At 45.6% G+C, this 21,764-nt stretch overlaps 2 protein-coding genes across 5 annotated transcripts in view; one reads left to right on the top strand and one right to left on the bottom strand.

Annotated features, from left to right (window-relative positions):
• Window positions 1–21,764, top strand: part of CACNA2D4 (calcium voltage-gated channel auxiliary subunit alpha2delta 4) — a 158,688-nt gene that overhangs the window by 69,257 nt on the left and 67,667 nt on the right. The window lies entirely within an intron of this gene.
• LRTM2 (leucine rich repeats and transmembrane domains 2) overlaps window positions 2,465–21,764 on the bottom strand; it is a 34,279-nt gene continuing 14,979 nt past the window's right edge. For both annotated transcript variants that reach the window (XM_069762932.1, XM_069762933.1), the window contains exons 2-4: window positions 18,617–18,744; window positions 6,634–7,224; window positions 2,465–4,195 (exon numbers count right to left, since the gene is read on the bottom strand). In XM_069762932.1, coding sequence (XP_069619033.1) covers window positions 3,765–4,195; window positions 6,634–7,224; window positions 18,617–18,665 — 1,071 coding nt within the window. In that variant the 5' untranslated portion in view covers window positions 18,666–18,744 and the 3' untranslated portion in view covers window positions 2,465–3,764. The remainder of the gene's footprint in view (window positions 4,196–6,633; window positions 7,225–18,616; window positions 18,745–21,764) is intronic.

Genomic DNA, 21,764 nt, shown 5'->3' on the forward strand with positions numbered 1-21,764 from the left:
CACTATACTGTCATAAATAAAATTAATATCCATGATAAAAGATGAGAGAAAAGAGCTTGTACTCTGCAGACTGTTTTCAAATTTCACTGTGCAGCTGACCTCTTCCTTTGGAATTACGTAACTAAGGAAACTCCTGATTGCTAACAGATCTGAGACCATGCATCAGGAATGTGGACCGATAAAGGTCTGAGATTCCTTTGTCTGCTTACTTGAAATTAAGAAGGGAGGTTTGCATGTAGTGCGTCAAATGCCACATTTCAATGTCAATGCTTGGAGGCACAGTTTCCTGTGGATGCTGTCCATGTTCCTAGAGATCCTCCCTCCATAAATCTGAAGCCATTGCTGTGACCACAGGTTTAGTAACTTTTGTTTATTCTTTAATTTTATGTAACTGTATATGCTGTATTGTTTCGTATCCTTTGTAAAATCTTTTGTATTTTATTTTATAAACACTGCCTATCGTTCTGGATTAAATATAAAATGTAATGGTTCTGCTCCTTTTGTTCTGTAAACCACATCCCTGATAGAGTTGAGCGAATTTTCCAAAATCACCGATTACGATCCCATTAGTGATAACAGCCACAGCCTCATCCGTTAATCATCGGCCAATCGTGTAATTGTCCCGATGATGGGGGGCAGCAGAGGGTTTTTTGTGACAAAAAGATGAAGGCCAGTGTGGTTCAGCGCGACCCTTCCCCCGGCTGCCATCTTTGACATATACGTATATTTATTATCTGTTCAACATGAATCGTGGTATGTGTTAAAGGGTCCCACTGAGACCACGACAATCTGGAGCCAGTTCTGCACATAGGTAGATTCCTAACCTGTACTGATGAGTCTCACAAGGCCCAAACAGGTCTCTCATCAGGTGATACCCAAGTCATGCATTAGTCTTTCTACAACCACTAGCCAAACTATAAGAAGCCACACTGTAAACTGCCTCTCACACATCGAACTGGATTCCTATCTTTCACTAATGAAGACCACAAGACCTAAAAAGATCTGTCTATAGAAAGTCTCAATTGTCATCTATTTCAGTTTCCTTTTTTCAAAGCTTCCTGATTTTCTGTTTATTCCAGCTGATTTTACCTGACTATTTTAATAATGCGCCTTCCTAACAGATAAGATTCTTAATCTGCGCTGATGAGGTTTACAGAACCGAAACAGATCTGTCCATAGAAATTCTCAATTGAAATCTTTTTTTTTCAAAGCTTCCTGATTTTCTGTTTATTCCAGCTTTTTATACCTGACTATTTTAATGAGGCGCCTTCCTAACAAATAAGATTCTTAATCTGCACTGATGAGGTTTACAGGACCGAAACAGATCTGTCTATAGAAATTCGTAATTGACATCTATTTTTTTTCTTTTTTTTTTCCGAAGCTTATTGATTTTCTGTTTATTCCAGCATATTTTACCTATTTTAATGAGGTGCCTTCCTAACAAATAAGATGCTTAATCTGCACTGATGAGGTTTACAGGACCGAAACAGATCTGTCTATAGAAAGTCTCAATTGACACCTATGTTTTTTTTCTTTTTTTTCGAAGCTTCCTGATTTTCTGTTTATTCCAGCTGATTTTACCTGACTATTTTAATCATGCACCTTCCTAACAAATAAGATTCGTAATCTGCACTGATGAGGTTTACAGGACCGAAACAGATCTGTCTATAGAAATTCTCAATTGATATATTTTTTTCGAAGCTTCCTGATTTTCTGTTTATTTCAGCTGATTTTACCTGACTATTTTAATAATGCGCCTTCCTAGCAGATAAGATTCTTAATCTGCGCTGATGAGGTTTACAGAACCGAAACAGATCTGTCCATAGAAATTCTCAATTGAAATCTTTTTTTTTTCAAAGCTTCCTGATTTTCTGTTTATTCCAGCTTATTATACCTGACTATTTTAATGAGGCGCCTTCCTAGCAAATAAGATTCTTAATCTGCACTGATGAGGTTTACAGGACCGAAACAGATCTGTCTATAGAAATTCTTAATTGACATCTATTTTTTTTTTATTTCGAAGCTTATTGATTTTCTGTTTATTCCAGCATATTTTACCTATTTTAATAATGCATCTTCCTAACAAATAAGATTCGGAATCTGCGCTGATGAGGTTTACAGAACCGAAACAGATCTGTCTATAGAAATTCTCAATTGATATCTTTTTTTTTTCGAAGCTTCCTGATTTTCTGTTTATTCCATCATATTTTACCTGACTATTTTAATGAGGCGCCTTCCTAACAAATAAGATTCTTAATTTGCACTGATGAGGTTTACAAGACAGAAACAGATCTGTCCTCACATATGGTTGAAAGACATTGAATTACGAGCCCGAGGTTCTCCTTACCGCTGACTCCCTGGGTTCTGCAGGACACAGCTTTAGCTGATCATGCCGGTAGCGGTGCTTTTGCCGCACACAGAAGCTATAACCGATGACCAGGGATAATGAACATGTTCTCGTATATTAAGGACCACGTCTTTATTCCATTATAAAGTGCATTGGTTACAGATTGTAGATAAGACTAGGGGGGGGATTCACACTGCAAAGAGGGGGACACTGAGCCGACAGCACTAGGCGGTGACATATATATATATATATTCCATCCTATTTCATAGAAAAATATATTGTTTGTACAACTTTATCTATAGTTCAGTCTCAGTCCGCTAACATTCTCTGAAATTTTCTGTGCTTTACCAGAATTTTTTTTTTTTAGTATTATTGGAGTCATACTAGGAAGTGCCGCCATTGTGATGGGCTGTAGAATAGCGGCCAAGAAATTTGTACAATTTTCATAAATTCTTAAGTCATCTACATAAATCTACTCCGGTAAAATACCGCCATGACTTCAAACCCCGGCCTGGGCATCCATGGCACTTTTCCATACCTATGCACCAGCTACGGTTTGGACTACCGTACCCATCCTGCCTTGCATCTTAATTAACAGAGCATTGTGGGATTTTGCCTTGGAGAGCAGCTGCAGAGCCCGAGGTTGTCCTCCTCCTTCCCGCTCGCTCCTGCAGCCGCTTCCAGCTGTGTTGCTCTTGGTAACTGAGTGCATTGCTTTAATGACATATGGAAAAGAGGCATTTAAAAAAAATGACTCCAAGAAATCACGGCGGCCTCCGACTCCGGGATCCGTAATTAGCTGATTATGAAGCAATCCATCTATACAGAAGTCTTCTCCCCCCAAAAAAAGAAGATATTCTCTGACAAATACTAATAAAAAAGAAATTCTAGCAACCGGGGGGGAGGACCTGGACGTGGCTGCCATATTTATTGCCGTTTTTTGAGGGAGGGGGGGGGGGAGTAGAAAAAAATAAAGAGTCTCTGAGTTGCAATCCTGTAGAAGATCAGTTACGAGACGGGGGGTTACGGTGGATCTCACCATCTGACCTCGCACAGGCATCCTGAGACTTTTACATGGTCCCCGGTGATCACCATGATGGTCAGGGTCTCACGCGAGGTGTAAAGGGTGAGTTTTTATTGTTCCTTCTTTTTTTTTTGCACTTTCCGGGGGCCCCACATTAAAACGTTGACATGGCCTCTCCAGATTTTTTGGATTTGCATGAAGCCGGTGGATCCAGATATTGAATATTGACATTTCATTCAATAAGGTTGTTCCATGGCTGTATTCGATAGATTTACACCCCTTGTACGGTTTTTAGAAGGGTCGCGATTGTGTCCATTTTCTTTAGGGAGCAGGAACCACCTAATTTCTAAAATGGACCATTTGTAGCCTCCACATGTGGGGGACACCAGATCCTCAGGCCACAGATGAAATCTGCCTCTGCTCTTCCTGTTCTCCTTCTGCGTCGCCCATGAGGGGCTGGCGTTTTTTCAACTCTCGGTGGTACTTTGCCATTAGAGAGGCGTAGATGCACCCGTAAGCCGCTGCAACCACCATCATGATGCAGACCACACCACAGACCACTCCAGCAATGATCACAGTGCCGATAGCTCGCCGGACGCTAGCAGGACGGTACCTCTGTTTTTGAGGACACTCTGGACTTGGTTCTGGCTCTGCATGGGCGGGGCTTGTTTTAGCGCAGGGCGAAGCCGGCCTATCAGCAGGCCCTGAGTTGTTCTCATCCTCTAAGTGTGAGCAGTAGCTGAACATCTCCACGGGGACCATGCGTATGTCCCTCCCCCGCAGCTCCTTCGGAAGGGTACACTGCAGCTCATCAATTTTTCCCCCTGTAGGGATAATAAATGGGGAGAATGTGTTACACATGCCAGGAGGGGACCACGCCATGTTGTGATTAGCGTCTCTCATAATTATCGTGAATTACGGGGACAAAAACGAAGAAATAGAGTACATACAGTTAGGGCCAGAAATATTTGGTCAGTGACACAATTTTCGCGAGTTGGGCTCTGCATGCCACCACATTGGATTTGAAATGAAACCTCTACAACAGAATTCAAGTGCAGATTGTAACGTTTAATTTGAAGGGTTGAACAAAAATATCTGATAGAAAATGTAGGAATTGTACACATTTCTTTACAAACACTCCACATTTTAGGAAGTCAAAAGTAATTGGACAAATAAACATAACCCAAACAAAATATTTTTATTTTCAATATTTTGTTGCAAATCCTTTGGAGGCAATCACTGCCTTAAGTCTGGAACCCATGGACATCACCAAACGCTGGGTTTCCTCCTTCTTAATGCTTTGCCAGGCCTTTACAGCCGCAGCCTTCAGGTCTTGCTTGTTTGTGGGTCTTTCCGTCTTAAGTCTGGATTTGAGCAAGTGAAATGCATGCTCAATTGGGTTTAGATCTGGAGATTGACTTGGCCATTGCAGAATGTTCCACTTTTTGGCACTCATGAACTCCTGGGTAGCTTTGGCTGTATGCTTGGGGTCATTGTCCATCTGTACTATGAAGCGCCGTCCAATCAACTTTGCAGCATTTGGCTGAATCTGGGCTGAAAGTATATCCCGGTCCACTTCAGAATTCATCCGGCTACTCTTGTCTGCTCTTATGTCCTCAATAATCACAAGTGACCCAGTGCCATTGAAAGCCATGCATGCCCATGCCATCACGTTGCCTCCACCATGTTTTACAGAGGATGTGGTGTGCCTTGGATCATGTGCCGTTCCCTTTCTTCTCCCCATCATTCTGGTACAGGTTGATCTTTGTCTCATCTGTCCATAGAATACTTTTCCAGAACTGAGCTGGCTTCTTGAGGTGTTTTTCTGTCTATTTTTGGTATTGATGAATGGTTTGCATCTAGATGTGAACCCTTTGTATTTACTGTCATGGAGTCTTCTCTTTACTGTTGACTTAGAGACAGATACACCTACTTCACTGAGAGTGTTCTGGACTTCAGTTGATGTTGTGAACGGGTTCTTCTTCACCAAATTAAGTATGCGGCGATCATCCACCACTGTTGTCATCCGTGGACGCCCAGGCCTTTTTGAGTTCCCAAGCTCACCAGTCAATTCCTTTTTTCTCAGAATGTACCCAACTGTTGATTTTGCTACTCCAAGCATGTCTGCTATCTCTCTGATGGATTTTTTCTTTTTTTTCAGCCTCAGGATGTTCTGCTTCACCTCAATTGAGAGTTCCTTTGACCGCATGTTGTCTGCTCACAGCAACAGCTTCCAAATGCAAAACCACACACCTGGAATCCACCCCTGACCTTTTAACTACTTCATTGATTACAGGTTAACGAGGGAGACGCCTTCAGAGTTAATTGCAGCCCTTAGAGTCCATTGTTCAATTACTTTTGGTCCCTTGAAAAAGAGGACGCTATGCATTACAGAGCTATGATTCCTAAACCCTTTCTCCGATTTGGATGTGGAAACTATCATATTGCAGTTGGGAGTGTGCACTTTCAGCCCATATTATATATATAATTGTATTTCTGAACATGTTTTTGTAAACAGCTAAAATAACAAAACTTGTGTCACTGTCCAAATATTTCTGGCCCTAACTGTATAAGAAAAAAAGGCTTACAACACCCGTCTAAGCCATAGAGACCCACCTACCGGGTCCCTGTAGAGAAGGGCCCCAACCCTGGTTGGCTGCATCCATTTTTTTTTTTACGGATCGTGAGAACCTCGTCAAGTATACTAGAAAGGGGTCCAATGTGCCTAGGAGTATGGATGCTAGACCAGCACCAGGAAAGGGGCCCCAGTTTAATTTTTGCTATGGAGCCTCGTCAAAGGACCCTGTGCTCCTTTTATTGGACCTCTACCTGGAGAACATTACTAAGGATTCTTGTCTGGTTCCCAGATAAAGAGTTTTAAGTTTTTTTTATTTTACCCTAATTTAAAATTTGTATCAGGTTTTTCTATCTAATAGGGCCCAGAGCTCAGGAGGACCACAGAAGGTCACCAGTGCACACCATCAGATCTCCAAGATTCAGTGGAGATCCACGAGGTCTGGAGGAGATTGGTGGCTTGATTGGAAAGGTTCCACCAGAGCATCTGGACATACAGTAAGTGTAGCTTCCTTGTGGGCTTGTAACCAAAACCCCCCAATTGCCACCATCTTTCTGGTGTCCTCATATGTTCTCCAGAAACCAGAAAGATCACTACTTCTACACCTGTGCTATGACATCTAAACCCAAGAGGAGATGGGTCCCAAGGTCTAAAGAAAAAGGGACTTTGTGAGGACTGGCGGCTTACCTCGGTAAGAGAACCACTCCATCCAGTGCTTGAAGTCTCGAAGGTTGCAGTCGCACTCCCACGGATTGTCACCGAGCTGAATGTTCTCCAATCCGCCGAGAGGTTCGAAGGTCAGCCGCTCCAGGCTCTGCAGACGATTGGAGCGTAGGGACAACCAGTGCAGGCTGGGTAGGTCGTCAAATAGTCCCGAGGGCAGTAAGGACAAGAAATTGAGGGAAAGGTCCAGCCGACGAAGCTGCGGCAGCCCCTGGAGGAGCTCACGCTCCACGCCGCGTATGCTGTTGTTGCGCAGGCGTATCTCCGTAAGGTTCACCAGGTCCCCAAATACCTGCGGCGGCAGCTGGTCCAGGTAATTGTTGGAGAGGTCCAAGCGGTGCAAAGACGTCAGATTGGAGAAGGGGCCTCCAGACAAGGAGCTTATCCGGTTGTTGAGGAGCAGGAGGATTCGTGTGTCCTGGGGGATGTCCATGGGGACAGATGTGAGTCCTCGTCCGCTGCAGTCCACCTCCATGCTGCTGCCGTTACAGGTGCAAGATGACGGGCAGGTGAAGAAGGATGAGGCGGCACACAGAGACAGCGAGCAGAAGAGGACTGCAATAGAGAAGAGAGACAAGGCATTATGGGGTGAGAAGGTTTCTTTAAAGGGGGGTTCCACATCTGATCATGAGTGGTCCACCTGCAGCACCTATCCAGAGGGGTTCACAAACTTTACCAAGGGGTCTGTCAGGCCCTATCCATTGCTGAAATGACTTGTAATATCAGGTACAACACATTCAGAGACTGAACCCCATCCACATCTAGTCCTGCTCACACAGCTGGTTTGTCACAGTGTATCAGCGCAGACCTGAGCGAAACCAAACTGTCTCCTGTCCTGGTGCTTCCCTACACTGATACACAGGAACAAAGTCTCAGCTCTGTGTGGGACTTCATTCTCTGGATGGAAATGAGAATGTTTCTATTCATTGACAGCGAGCAGAGGTCTTAACGTTTTCTTTTCACAGTTAGTCCCTTTTTTTCTGTTTGGTCTGGATGACCCTTTGTCTCGGAGGATGGAGGGGTGGTCCTCGCTCCTCTGTTTCCCCCCTGGAGGGGTGGTCCTCTCTCGTCTGTTTCCCCCCTGGAGGGGTGGTCCTCTCTCGTCTGTTTCCCCCCTGGAGGGGTGGTCCTCTCTCGTCTGTTTCCCCCCTGGAGGGGTGGTCCTCTCTCGTCTGTTTCCCCCCTGGAGGGGTGGTCCTCTCTCGTCTGTTTCCCCCCTGGAGGGGTGGTCCTCTCTCGTCTGTTTCCCCCCTGGAGGGGTGGTCCTCTCTCATCTGTTTCCCCCTATAGTCGTCCATCATACACATCCGCCACATTGCAGTAGGAGGTCGGGGATCTCCAGCGCCCTCATCCGAGTCCTGCTGGGTTTTGCCGCACGTTCATCGCGTGTGTGAAGCTATATTGGAGGATTTCTGGTTCTTCGCCTCCTCCCCCGGGGGCTGCAGTGGATATTGGATGAATGGCCGCCTGTCGTGGCTTAGATATTGGGCAGAGTCAGCAGAAGACCACACTGCAGCACAGTTACCTCTGTACAGGGGGCACCCGGCGTGTAAGACACAAGTGGTGGTCTATCCTGTGCCCGTAAGATGCCAGGAATCCAGGACACTTGGGTGCGCTCCTCAGCCCCAGTGGCAGCTCTGAGGCTGGCACTAATGGGGGCTTCCATGGCTGGCATTTGGGGACACTTATGTGGCTACCAGTTATGGGGGCTTTTCTTACTAGAACCTAGGAGACTTCTGTGGCCGAAGCCTATGAAAGTGCCTCTTTGGCTACCACTTAAATGGTCTTCTTTGACTACCACTTATATGGTCTTCTTTGACTACCACTTATATGGTCTTCTTTGACTACCACTTTTAGGGGCTTCTTTGGATACCACTTTTAGGGTTTCTTTGACTACCAATTTTAGGGGCTTCTTTGACTACCACTTTTAGGAGCTTATATGACTACCACTTTTAGGGGCTTCTTTGACTACCACTTTTAGGAGCTTATATGACTACCACTTTTAGGGGTTTCTTTGACTACCACTTATATGGGGCTTCTTTGACTACAACTTTTAGAGGCTTCTTTGGCTACCACTTTTAGGGGTTTCTTTGACTTCAACTGTTAGGGGCTTCTTTGACTACCATTTTTAGGTGCTTCTTTGACTACCACTTTTAGGAGCTTATATGACTACCACTTTTAGGGGCTTCTTTGACTACAACTTTTAGGGGCTTATTTGGCTACTACTTATATGGGGTTTCTTTGACTACCACTTTTAGGGGCTTCTTTGACTACCACTTTTAGGAGTTTCTTTGACTACCACTTTTAGAGGCTTCGTTTAATTACCACTTTTAGGGATTTCTTTTACTTCAATTTTTAGGGGCTTCTTTGACTACCACTTATAAGATTTATTTAGCTACCACTTATGAGGTTTATTTAGCTACCACTTATAGAGTCTTCTTTGACTACCACTTATGAGGTTTATTTGACTACCACTTATTGGGTCTTCGTTGGCTACCACTTATAGGGTCTTCTTTGACTACCACTTATGAGGTTTATTTGACTACTACTTATAGGGTCTTCTTTGGCTACCACTTATGGGGGCCACTGATGCTGACACTCATGAGACTGCTCTGGCTGAAACTTATGGAGGTTTTTTGCCCACCACTCGGAACTAAGGGGGAATTCTGTGGTTGACATTTATGGGACTTCAGCTGTTAGCACATAGGGGTCTTTTTAAGATTAACACTTACGGGGGCTCCTGATGCTAACAATGACGGGGCTTCTATGACTGCGTTTATGGTGGTTTTTGTGACCACCACTTTTGGGATTTTCGGTGAGTAGCCTCTTGCAGGCTTCTTTGGACCTTCTGGCACATATACGCCTCCCTTGGCTACCATTTATGGCTTTTGTGACCGTCTGAGTGGGGGGATAGTAATAATTTTTGCAGACATATCCAGTGTTTTATATGGAGACCCCCGACCACGTCCTGCTCCCGCCTCCATCCATCCTCATTATTTTATTGTCCCATTTAATAGATATTTATGGCTCGGTGACAATCGCATCTGCCGGATTTAGACTTTTTAAAGAGTGAGACGGTTGACTAAGAAAAAATAAGCGCGACGGCCCCGAAAATCCGACTACAACCCCCCAGGGTTGTGACCCAGCTTTCCACAGACCCTGAATGGATTTGGATTATTTTTTTTATTTCTTGCCAGTTTCCTTCTGCTTCAGGTTGCCAGGTATAAGACCTCCATAACCAGAGTCTCCGTGGCCCCCACTACGACACGTCAGGTACTCGCACAGAGAAAGTCATTAATAATTAATCTTTTATAGAGACGAGATACGCGTCGTATTGTTCATAGAGGCCGGAGCGGCTTCTCATGTAACAGATCCAAGTGACACTGGTCTCGGGGGGCCGACGCTGCCTAGAAATCCACCACTCAGCAACATAAATATTTAGTGAGAGGTGTCCCTGCTACAACAGATCTTATATACAACAAGCAGAAAGAGGGAAGACATCCTCCCCTGATAGATCCCCACCCGACAAAGTCCACAAAGCGGCATCCATTAATGAGAGTTATATCCTGTATTTTACTCCAGAGCTGCACTCACTATTCTGCTGGTGCAGTCACTGTGTACATACAATACATTACTGATCCTGAGTTATCTCCTGTATTATACTCCAGAGCTGCGCTCACTATTCTGCTGGTGCAGTCACTGTGTACATACATACATTACTGATCCTGAGTTACATCCTGTATTATACCCCAGAGCTGCGCTCACTATTCTGCTGGTGCAGTCACTGTGTACATACATACATTACTGATCCTGAGTTACATCCTGTATTATACTCCAGAGCTGCACTCACTATTCTGCTGGTGCAGTCACTGTGTACATGCATTACATTACTGATCCTGAGTTACCTCCTGTATTATACCCCAGAGCTGCACTCACTATTGTGCTGGTGCAGTCACTGTATACATACATTACATTACTGATCCTGAGTTACATCCTGTATTATACTCCAGAGCTGCACTCACTATTGTGCTGGTGCAGTCACTGTGTACATACATTACATTACTGATCCTGAGTTACATCCTGTATTATAGCCCAGAGCTGCACTCACTATTCTGCTGGTGCAGTCACTGTATACATACATTACATTACTGATCCTGAGTTACATCCTGTATTATACTCCAGAGCTGCACTCACTATTCTGCTGGTGCAGTCACTGTGTACATACATTACATTACTGATCCTGAGTTACATCTTGTATTATACTCCAGAGCTGCACTCACTATTCTGCTGGTGCAGTCACTGTGTACATACATTACATTACTGATCCTGAGTTACATCCTGTATTATACTCCAGAGCTGCACTCACTATTCTGCTGGTGCAGTCACTGTGTACATACATTACATTACTGATCCTGAGTTACCTCCTGTATTATACCCCAGAGCTGCACTCACTATTCTGCTGGTGCAGTCACTGTGTACATACATTACATTACTGATCCTAAGTTACATCCTGTATTATACTCCAGAGCTGCACTCACTATTCTGCTGGTGCAGTCACTGTGTACATACATTACATTACTGATCCTGAGTTACATCCTGTATTATACCCCAGAGCTGCACTCACTATTCTGCTGGTGCAGTCACTGTGTACATACATTACATTACTGATCCTAAGTTACATCCTGTATTATACTCCAGAGCTGCACTCACTATTCTGCTGGTGCAGTCACTGTGTACATACATTACATTACTGATCCTGAGTTACATCCTGTATTATACTCCAGAGCTGCACTCACTATTCTGCTGGTGCAGTCACTGTGTACATACATTACAGTACTGATCCCGAGTTACCTCCTGTATTACACTCCAGAGCTGCGCTCACTATTCTGCTGGTGCAGTCACTGTGTACATACATTACATTACTGATCCTGAGTTACCTCCTGTATTATACTCCAGAGCTGCACTCACTATTCTGCTGGTGCAGTCACTGTGTACATACCGTACATATTGCAGAGTTGTTATATCCAGGGCCTCAGTGTAACACCCATATCACCTTTAATGCACCAGGAGTCGTTTTTTTTTTAAAGTTGCTGCTATAACCAAAATCAGCGCCCCCTTGTCCACTGGTGATATGTGGCATTGCAGCCATTGATGTGACTTAGTCACATGGGGTCACATTTCCAGCGCTGGCTCCTGGCTGAGGGTGGGTGTCCCTTCTCCTGGTCCCAGGGGCTTCAGTGTGGGGGGCTGAACGTTATCCGTATCTGGGGACCAGCGCTGTAACTGCTGCATTATACAGGGGCCCGGATTTATTATTTTGCACAAGGGCCCCGTCCAGAAGTGAATGCACATTGCTTTACTTGCTGCGTCTGAGCTTTCAATCTTCACCTTTTCAAGGCTGGATGCCGGGAGGGTCCCGATGTCGGCCTTACCAGCCTGTGAGGGGCTCCCATGGGGCACGGAGGGGCCAGCGGTGATGAACAGCGCTTTTAATTTTGCTGTGAATTTTTCTATTTAACTTCAAAGTGTCTGAAGTGAAATGTATGAATGTTTCATTAGATAAATGATTAGCGGCTGCGCCTCCATGCTTCATCTGTCCTCTGGGCTACAGATAAATGGAGCTGACGGAAGGGAGACAAATGAAGCGTTCCTCGCAGTAACCTCTCCAGTGCCGGAGCCGTGTATAGGAACATCCATAGGACCCATCCATAACGCCAGTGTTAGGAGCTGCTATAGGAGGGAGGCTCATCGCCAAACTGTCCATACTGGCCCTATTGTCTCTGCCTATAAGGGTGTAAAAAAGCTTATCACCTCAACTCAACAGTCATTGTATGCAGCCACCACTAGGGGGAGCTCCCTGTATACAGAGATACATGATAAGATTCTGTCTGCAGCCACCACTAGGGGGAGCTCCCTGTATACAGAGATACATGATAAGATCCTGTCTGCAGCCACCACTAGGGCGAGCTCCCTGTATACAGAGATACATGATAAGATCCTGTCTGCAGCCACCACTAGGGGGAGCTCCCTGTATACAGAGATACATGATAAGATCCTGTCTGCAGCCACCACAAGGGGGAGCTCCCTGTATACAGAGATACATGATAAGATCCTGTCTGCATCCACCACTAGGGGGAGCTCCCTGTATACAGAGATATATAAGATTCTGTCTGCAGCCACCACTAGGGGGAGCTCCCTGTATACAGAGATACATGATAAGATCCTGTCTGCAGCCACCACTAGGGGGAGCTCCCTGTATACAGAGATACATGATAACATCCTGTCTGCAGCCACCACTAGGGGGAGCTCCCTGTATACAGAGATACATAAGATCCTGTCTGCAGCCACCACTAGGGGGAGCTCCCTGTATACAGAGATACATGATAATATCCTGTCTGCAGCCACCACTAGGGGGAGCTCCCCGTATACAGAGATACATGATAAGATCCTGTCTGCAGCCACCACTAGGGGGAGCTCCCTGTATACAGAGATACATGATAAGATCCTGTCTGCATCCACCACTAGGGGGAGCTCCCTGTATACAGAGATATATAAGATTCTGTCTGCAGCCACCACTAGGGGGAGCTCCCTGTATACAGAGATACATGATAATATCCTGTCTGCAGCCACCACTAGGGGGAGCTCCCCGTATACAGAGATACATGATAAGATCCTGTCTGCAGCCACCACTAGGGGGAGCTCCCCGTATACAGAGATACATGATAAGATCCTGTCTGCAGCCACCACTAGGGGGAGCTCCCTGTATACAGAGATACATGATAAGATCCTGTCTGCAGCCACCACTAGGGGGAGCTCCCTGTATACAGAGATACATGATAAGATCCTGTCTGCAGCCACCACTAGGGGGAGCTCCCTGTATACAGAGATATATGATAAGATCCTGTCTGCAGCCACCACTAGGGGGAGCTCCTTGTATACAGAGATACATGATAAGATCCTGTCTGCAGCCACCACTAGGGGGAGCTCCCTGTATACAGAGATACATGATAAGATCCTGTCTGCAGCCACCACTAGGGGGAGCTCCCTGTATACAGAGATACATGATAAGATCCTGTCTGCAGCCACCACTAGGGGGAGCTCCCTGTATACAGAGATACATGATAAGATCCTGTCTGCATCCACCACTAGGGGGAGCTCCCTGTATACAGAGATATATAAGATTCTGTCTGCAGCCACCACTAGGGGGAGCTCCCTGTATACAGAGATACATGATAATATCCTGTCTGCAGCCACCACTAGGGGGAGCTCCCCGTATACAGAGATACATGATAAGATCCTGTCTGCAGCCACCACTAGGGGGAGCTCCCCGTATACAGAGATACATGATAAGATCCTGTCTGCAGCCACCACTAGGGGGAGCTCCCTGTATACAGAGATACATGATAAGATCCTGTCTGCAGCCACCACTAGGGGGAGCTCCCTGTATACAGAGATATATGATAAGATCCTGTCTACAGCCACCACTAGGGGGAGCTCCCTGTATACAGAGATACATGATAAGATCCTGTCTGCAGCCACCACTAGGGGGAGCTCCCTGTATACAGAGATATATAAGATCCTGTCTGCAGCCTCCACTAGGGGGAGCTCCCTGTATACAGAGATACATGATAAGATCCTGTCTGCATCCACCACTAGGGGGAGCTCCCTGTATACAGAGATATATAAGATTCTGTCTGCAGCCACCACTAGGGGGAGCTCCCTGTATACAGAGATACATGATAATATCCTGTCTGCAGCCACCACTAGGGGGAGCTCCCTGTATACAGAGATATATAAGATTCTGTCTGCAGCCACCACTAGGGGGAGCTCCCTGTATACAGAGATACATGATAAGATCCTGTCTGCAGCCACCACTAGGGGGAGCTTCCCGTATACTGAGATACATGATAAGATCCTGTCTGCAGCCACCACTAGGGGGAGCTCCCTGCATAGAGATACATGATAAGATCCTGTCTGCAGCCACCACTAGGGGGAGCTCCCCGTATACAGAGATACATGATAAGATCCTGTCTGCAGCCACCACTAGGGGGAGCTCCCTGTATACAGAGATACATGATAAGATCCTGTCTGCAGCCACCACTAGGGGGAGCTCCCTGTATACAGAGATATATGATAAGATCCTGTCTACAGCCACCACTAGGGGGAGCTCCCTGTATACAGAGATACATGATAAGATCCTGTCTGCAGCCACCACTAGGGGGAGCTCCCTGTATACAGAGATATATAAGATCCTGTCTGCAGCCTCCACTAGGGGGAGCTCCCTGTATACAGAGATACATGATAAGATCCTGTCTGCATCCACCACTAGGGGGAGCTCCCTGTATACAGAGATATATAAGATTCTGTCTGCAGCCACCACTAGGGGGAGCTCCCTGTATACAGAGATACATGATAATATCCTGTCTGCAGCCACCACTAGGGGGAGCTCCCCGTATACAGAGATACATGATAAGATCCTGTCTGCAGCCACCACTAGGGGGAGCTTCCCGTATACTGAGATACATGATAAGATCCTGTCTGCAGCCACCACTAGGGGGAGCTCCCTGCATACAGAGATACATGATAAGATCCTGTCTGCAGTCACCACTAGGGGGAGCTCCCTGTATACAGAGATACATGATAAGATCCTGTCTGCAGCCACCACTAGGGGGAGCTCCCTGTATACAGAGATACGTGATAAGATCCTGTCTGCAGTCACCACTAGGGGGAGCTCCCTGTATACAGAGATACATGATAAGATCCTGTCTGCAGCCACCACTAGGGGGAGCTCCCTGTATACAGAGATATGTGATAAGATCCTGTCTGCAGTCACCACTAGGGGGGGCTCCCTGTATACAGAGATACATGATAAGATCCTGTCTGCAGCCACCACTAGGGGGAGCTCCCTGTATATACAGATACATGATAAGATCCTGTCTGCAGCCACCACTAGGGGGAGCTCCCTGTATACAGAGATACATGATAAGATCCTGTCTGCAGCCACCACTAGGGGGAGCTCCCTGTATATACAGATACATGATGAGATCCTGTCTGCAGCCACCACTAGGGGGAGCTCCCTGTATACAGAGATACATGATAAGATCCTGTCTGCAGCCACCACTAGGGGGAGCTCCCTGTATACAGAGATACATGATAAGATCCTGTCTGCAGTCACCACTAGGGGGAGCTCCCTGTATACAGAGATACATGATAAGATCCTGTCTGCAGCCACCACTAGGGGGAGCTCCCTGTATACAGAGATACATGATAAGATCCTGTCTGCAGCCACCACTAGGGGGAGCTCCCTTGTACATATATATATATATATATATATATATATACAGTGGGGCAAAAAAGTATTTAGTCAGTCAGCAATAGTGCAAGTTCCACCACTTAAAAAGATGAGAGGCGTCTGTAATTTACATCATAGGTAGACCTCAACTATGGGAGACAAACTGAGAAAAAAAAATCCAGAAAATCACATTGTCTGTTTTTTTATCATTTTTTTTGCATATTATGGTGGAAAATAAGTATTTGGTCAGAAACAAACAATCAAGATTTCTGGCTCTCACAGACCTGTAACTTCTTCTTTAAGAGTCTCCTCTTTTCTTCACTCATTACCTGTAGTAATGGCACCTGTTTAAACTTGTTATCAGTATAAAAAGACACCTGTGCACACCCTCAAACAGTCTGACTCCAAACTCCACTATGGTGAAGACCAAAGAGCTGTCAAAGGACACCAGAAACAAAATTGTAGCCCTGCACCAGGTTGGGAAGACTGAATCTGCAATAGCCAACCAGCTTGGAGTGAAGAAATCAACAGTGGGAGCAATAATTAGAAAATGGAAGACATACAAGACCACTGATAATCTTCCTCGATCTGGGGCTCCACGCAAAATCCCACCCCGTGGGGTCAGAATGATCACAAGAACGGTGAGCAAAAATCCCAGAACCACGCGGGGGGACCTAGTGAATGAACTGCAGAGAGCTGGGACCAATGTAACAAGGCCTACCATAAGTAACACACTACGCCACAATGGACTCAGATCCTGCAGTGCCAGACGTGTCCCACTGCTTAAGCCAGTACATGTCCGGGCCCGTCTGAAGTTTGCTAGAGAGCATTTGGATGATCCAGAGGAGTTTTGGGAGAATGTCCTATGGTCTGATGAAACCAAACTGGAACTGTTTGGTAGAAACACAACTTGTCGTGTTTGGAGGAAAAAGAATACTGAGTTGCATCCATCAAACACCATACCTACTGTAAAGCATGGTGGTGGAAACATCATGCTTTGGGGCTGTTTCTCTGCAAAGGGGCCAGGACGACTGATCCGGGTACATGAAAGAATGAATGGGGCCATGTATCGTGAGATTTTGAGTGCAAACCTCCTTCCATCAGCAAGGGCATTGAAGATGAAACATGGCTGGGTCTTTCAACATGACAATGATCCAAAGCACACCACCAGGGCAACGAAGGAGTGGCTTCGTAAGAAGCATTTCAAGGTCCTGGAGTGGCCTAGCCAGTCTCCAGATCTCAACCCTATAGAAAACCTTTGGAGGGAGTTGAAAGTCCGTGTTGCCAAGCGAAAAGCCAAAAACATCACTGCTCTAGAGGAGATCTGCATGGAGGAATGGGCCAACATACTAACAACAGTGTGTGGCAACCTTGTGAAGACTTACAGAAAACGTTTGACCTCTGTCATTGCCAACAAAGGATATATTACAAAGTATTGAGATGAAATTTTGTTTCTGACCAAATACTTATTTTCCACCATAATATGCTAATAAAATGTTAAAAAAACAGACAATGTGATTTTCTGGATTTTTTTTTCTCAGTTTGTCTCCCATAGTTGAGGTCTACCTATGATGTAAATTACAGACGCCTCTCATCTTTTTAAGTGGTGGAACTTGCACTATTGCTGACTGACTAAATACTTTTTTGCCCCACTGTATATATATATATATATATATACATATATATATATATATATATATATATATATATATATATATATAAACCCACGTTCTGCAGGCCTTTCCCAGTGATATATCTCCTCCTCTTTCGTCCTCTCTCGGGCGATACCGCTCTGGAGTCAGGGAATCGGGGCGTACGTGTGAATTATTTTCGCTATTTCTGTACCTTCGTGGCTATTTCTGGGGTGTCGCTGGCCGAATGTTAGCAGTCGGCTCCTGTAAATATCTTGCGCTGCTGCTATTGTAACACATGATCCAGGCTTTACTTTGGGGGTCACATCTCCTCTGGGGGCAGTAATTAACCATTGTCACTCGGGGCAGCTGCTGATTGTTATTTCTAGGGGATTCTGCCTTCTATAGACACATTACATAAGGAGGTCTTTCTTCCAATTAGAGCTCATGATTGGGGGCGCTGTTGCATGAGAATCAATGTAAATAATCCTTTGCTGGCAGTGGTGGAAAATGGTATTGCAAGTGACAGAAGTCAGTAAATTGTTGCAAAAAAACCCAAACTGAAGTATCAACCTCCAGATCATCTTAAAGGGATTGTACAGGGTTACAGGCAGTCTTAGCTCGGGTCTAATCAGGAAGTTAAATTGGTGTCCTGTCCTTTCCATTCCCCATGCTTTACACTGCAGCTCTGCTAAATGTCACATTACTTTAATGATCCCTTTGAATCCAATGTTGCCATAATTCCTGCAGATCTCTGCTTGTTGTCAGTGAATATGATCATGGTTTACATCCAATGGCTGAAAATCAACCCTGACCTGATACTTCCCACAGCTGAGGGTTTGTAATAGGTGTATCTTGTTGGAGATGGTGGGGAACTCAAGCACAAAGCATATGAGAAGACCCCAGTACTACCCAGAATCCTCTGCTGCAGCCCCCCAACCTGAATTATATGGTGCTACATTATAACAATCCCCCCATCATGGCCGCCGCCGATATTCTCACACACATGTGAATATCCACTTACATGAGGTCGGTCCCCATCTGCAGGGGAAGCGTCTCCGTGGCTCCCGCATCCTGCTGTTACGTGCCCACGGCGCTGGGGGTCTCCACCTTTACATGGGTCTGGCGGTGCAGGGTGGTCCTGGCTGCAGTCTGGCGGGACATAAGAGACACCGTCATGTACAGGGAGACTGACACCCTGATGCCTCACCTGCGCCTCCGCCCTCCCCGCCAGCAGCGCAAACTGGATCAACAACAGGATCAACTTTCTGTACTAGAATTACAGAAACACCCAGACAACTGGCGACAAAACCGCCGCTCCGTATCTGTAGAACTACAAGTGTCAGGACAGCATACTACCAGTAAAATCAATCTATAAGCCTGATGGAACAATGTTCTATAAACCGGTGAAGGTAGTTAGAGCATTGCATCCTGTATAATACTCCAGAGCTGCACTCACTATTCTGCTGGTGCCGTCACTGTGTACATACATTACATTACTGATCCTGAGTTACATCCTGTATTATACTCCAGAGCTGCACTCACTATTCTGCTGGTGCAGTCACTGTGTACATACATTACATTACTGATCCTGCGTTACATCCTGTGTTATTCCCCAGAGCTGCACTCACTATTCTGCTGGTGCAGTCACTGTGTACATACATTACATTACTGATCCTGAGTTACATCCTGTATTATACCCCAGAGCTGCACTCACTATTCTGCTGGTGCATTCACTGTGTACATACATTACATTACTGATCCTGAGTTACATCCTGTATTATACTCCAGAGCTGCACTCACTATTCTGCTGGTGCAGTCACTATGTACATACATTACATTACTGATCCTGAGTTACATCCTGTATAATACTCCAGAGCTGCACTCACTATTCTGCTGGTGCAGTCACTGTGTACATACATTACATTAATGATCCTGAGTTACATCCTGTATTATACTCCAGAGCTGCACTCACTATTCTGCTGGTGCAGTCACTATGTGCATACATTACATTACTGATCCTGAGTTACATCCTGTATAATACTCCAGAGCTGCACTCACTATTCTGCTGGTGCAGTCACTGTGTACATACATTACATTACTGATCCTGAGTTACATCTTGTATTATATCCCAGAGCTGCACTCACTATTCTGCTGGTGCAGTCACTGTGTACATACATTACATTACTGATCCTGAGTTATATCCTGTATTATACCCCAGAGCTGCACTCACTATTCTGCTGGTGCAGTCACTGTGTACATACATTACATTACTGATCCTGAGTTACCTCCTGTATTATACTCCAGAGCTGCACTCACTATTCTGCTGGTGCAGTCACTGTGTACATACATTACATTACTGATCCTGAGATACATCTTGTATTATACTCCAGAGCTGCACTCACTATTCTGCTGGTGCAGTCACTGTATACATACATTACATTACTGATCCTGAGTTACATCCTGTATTATACTCCAGAGCTGCACTCACTATTCTGCTGGTGCAGTCACTATGTACATACATTACATTACTGATCCTGAGTTACATCCTGTATAATACTCCAGAGCTGCACTCACTATTCTGCTGGTGCAGTCACTGTGTACATACATTACATTACTGATCCTGAGTTACATCCTGTATTATACTCCAGAGCTGCACTCACTATTCTGCTGGTGCAGTCACTGTGTACATACATTACATTACTGATCCTGAGTTACATCTTGTATTATACCCCAGAGCTGCACTCACTATTCTGCTGGTGCAGTCACTGTGTACATACAATACATTACTGATCCTGAGTTACATCCTGTATTATACCCCAGAGCTGCACTCACTATTCTGCTGGTGCAGTCACTGTGTACATACATTACATTACTGATCCTGAGTTACATCCTGTATTATACCCCAGAGCTGCACTCACTATTCTGCTGGTGCAGTCACTGTGTACATACATTACATTACTGATCCTGAGTTACATCCTGTATTATACTCCAGAGCTGCACTCACTATTCTGCTGGTGCAGTCACTGTGTACATACATTACATTACTGATCCTGAGTTACATCTTGTATTGTACCCCAGAGCTGCACTCACTATTCTGCTGGTGCAGTCACTGTGTACATACAATACATTACTGATCCTGAGTTACATCCTGTATCATACCCCAGAGCTGCACTCACTATTCTGCTGGTGCAGTCACTGTGTACATACATTACATTACTGATCCTGAGTTACATCCTGTATTATACCCCAGAGCTGCACTCACTATTCTGCGGGTGCAGTCACTGTGTACATACATTACATTACTGATCCTGAGTTACATCCTGTATTATACCCCAGAGCTGCACTCACTATTCTGCTGGTGTAGTCACTGTGTACATACATTACATTACTGATCCTGAGTTACATCCTGTATTATACCCCAGAGCTGCACTCACTATTCTGCTGGTGCAGTCACTGTGTACATACATTACATTACTGATCCTGAGTTACATCCTGTATTATACCCCAGAGCTGCACTCACTATTCTGCTGGTGCAGTCACTGTGTACATACATTACATTACTGATCCTGAGTTACATCCTGTATTATACCCCAGAGCTGCACTCACTATTCTGCTGGTGTAGTCACTGTGTACATACATTACATTACTGATCCTGAGTTACATCCTGTATTATATTCCAGAGCTGCGCTCTTAGCATGTTAGGTTATTTTTTCAGATGGTTCTCAGTAATGACATCCTTTGCTATCCAGTTTCTGGTGATCGCTCATCATCCACAGTAGGATATAACCCTCATCATCCTCTTCTTCCCTCTGTTTCTCGTCACATTGTGTCAGTGCATTTGCAGGACAGGAAGCAGCTGATTTGAGGTCAGGGAGGGTCGTGCGCTGCTTTCAGGGCTGAGAGATGTCGGCTTCATTTCTCTCATTATCAGATGCTGCGGGTCGCTCAGTCCTCGCCCCACAGCACAGCCCTCGCCCCACAGCGCAGCCCTCGCCCCACAGCGCAGCCCTCGCCCCACAGCGCTGCCCTCGCTCCACCACATAGCCCTCGCCCTACAGCGCTGCCCTCGCCCCACCACATAGTCCTCGCCCTACAGCGCAGCCCTCGCCCCACAGCGCAGCCCTCGCCCCACAGCGCAGCCCTCGCCCCACAGCGCAGCCCTCGCCCCA

The sequence above is a fragment of the Ranitomeya imitator genome, chromosome 4 (assembly GCF_032444005.1).
Source record: "Ranitomeya imitator isolate aRanImi1 chromosome 4, aRanImi1.pri, whole genome shotgun sequence".
NCBI classification, from domain to species: Eukaryota; Metazoa; Chordata; class Amphibia; order Anura; family Dendrobatidae; genus Ranitomeya; species Ranitomeya imitator.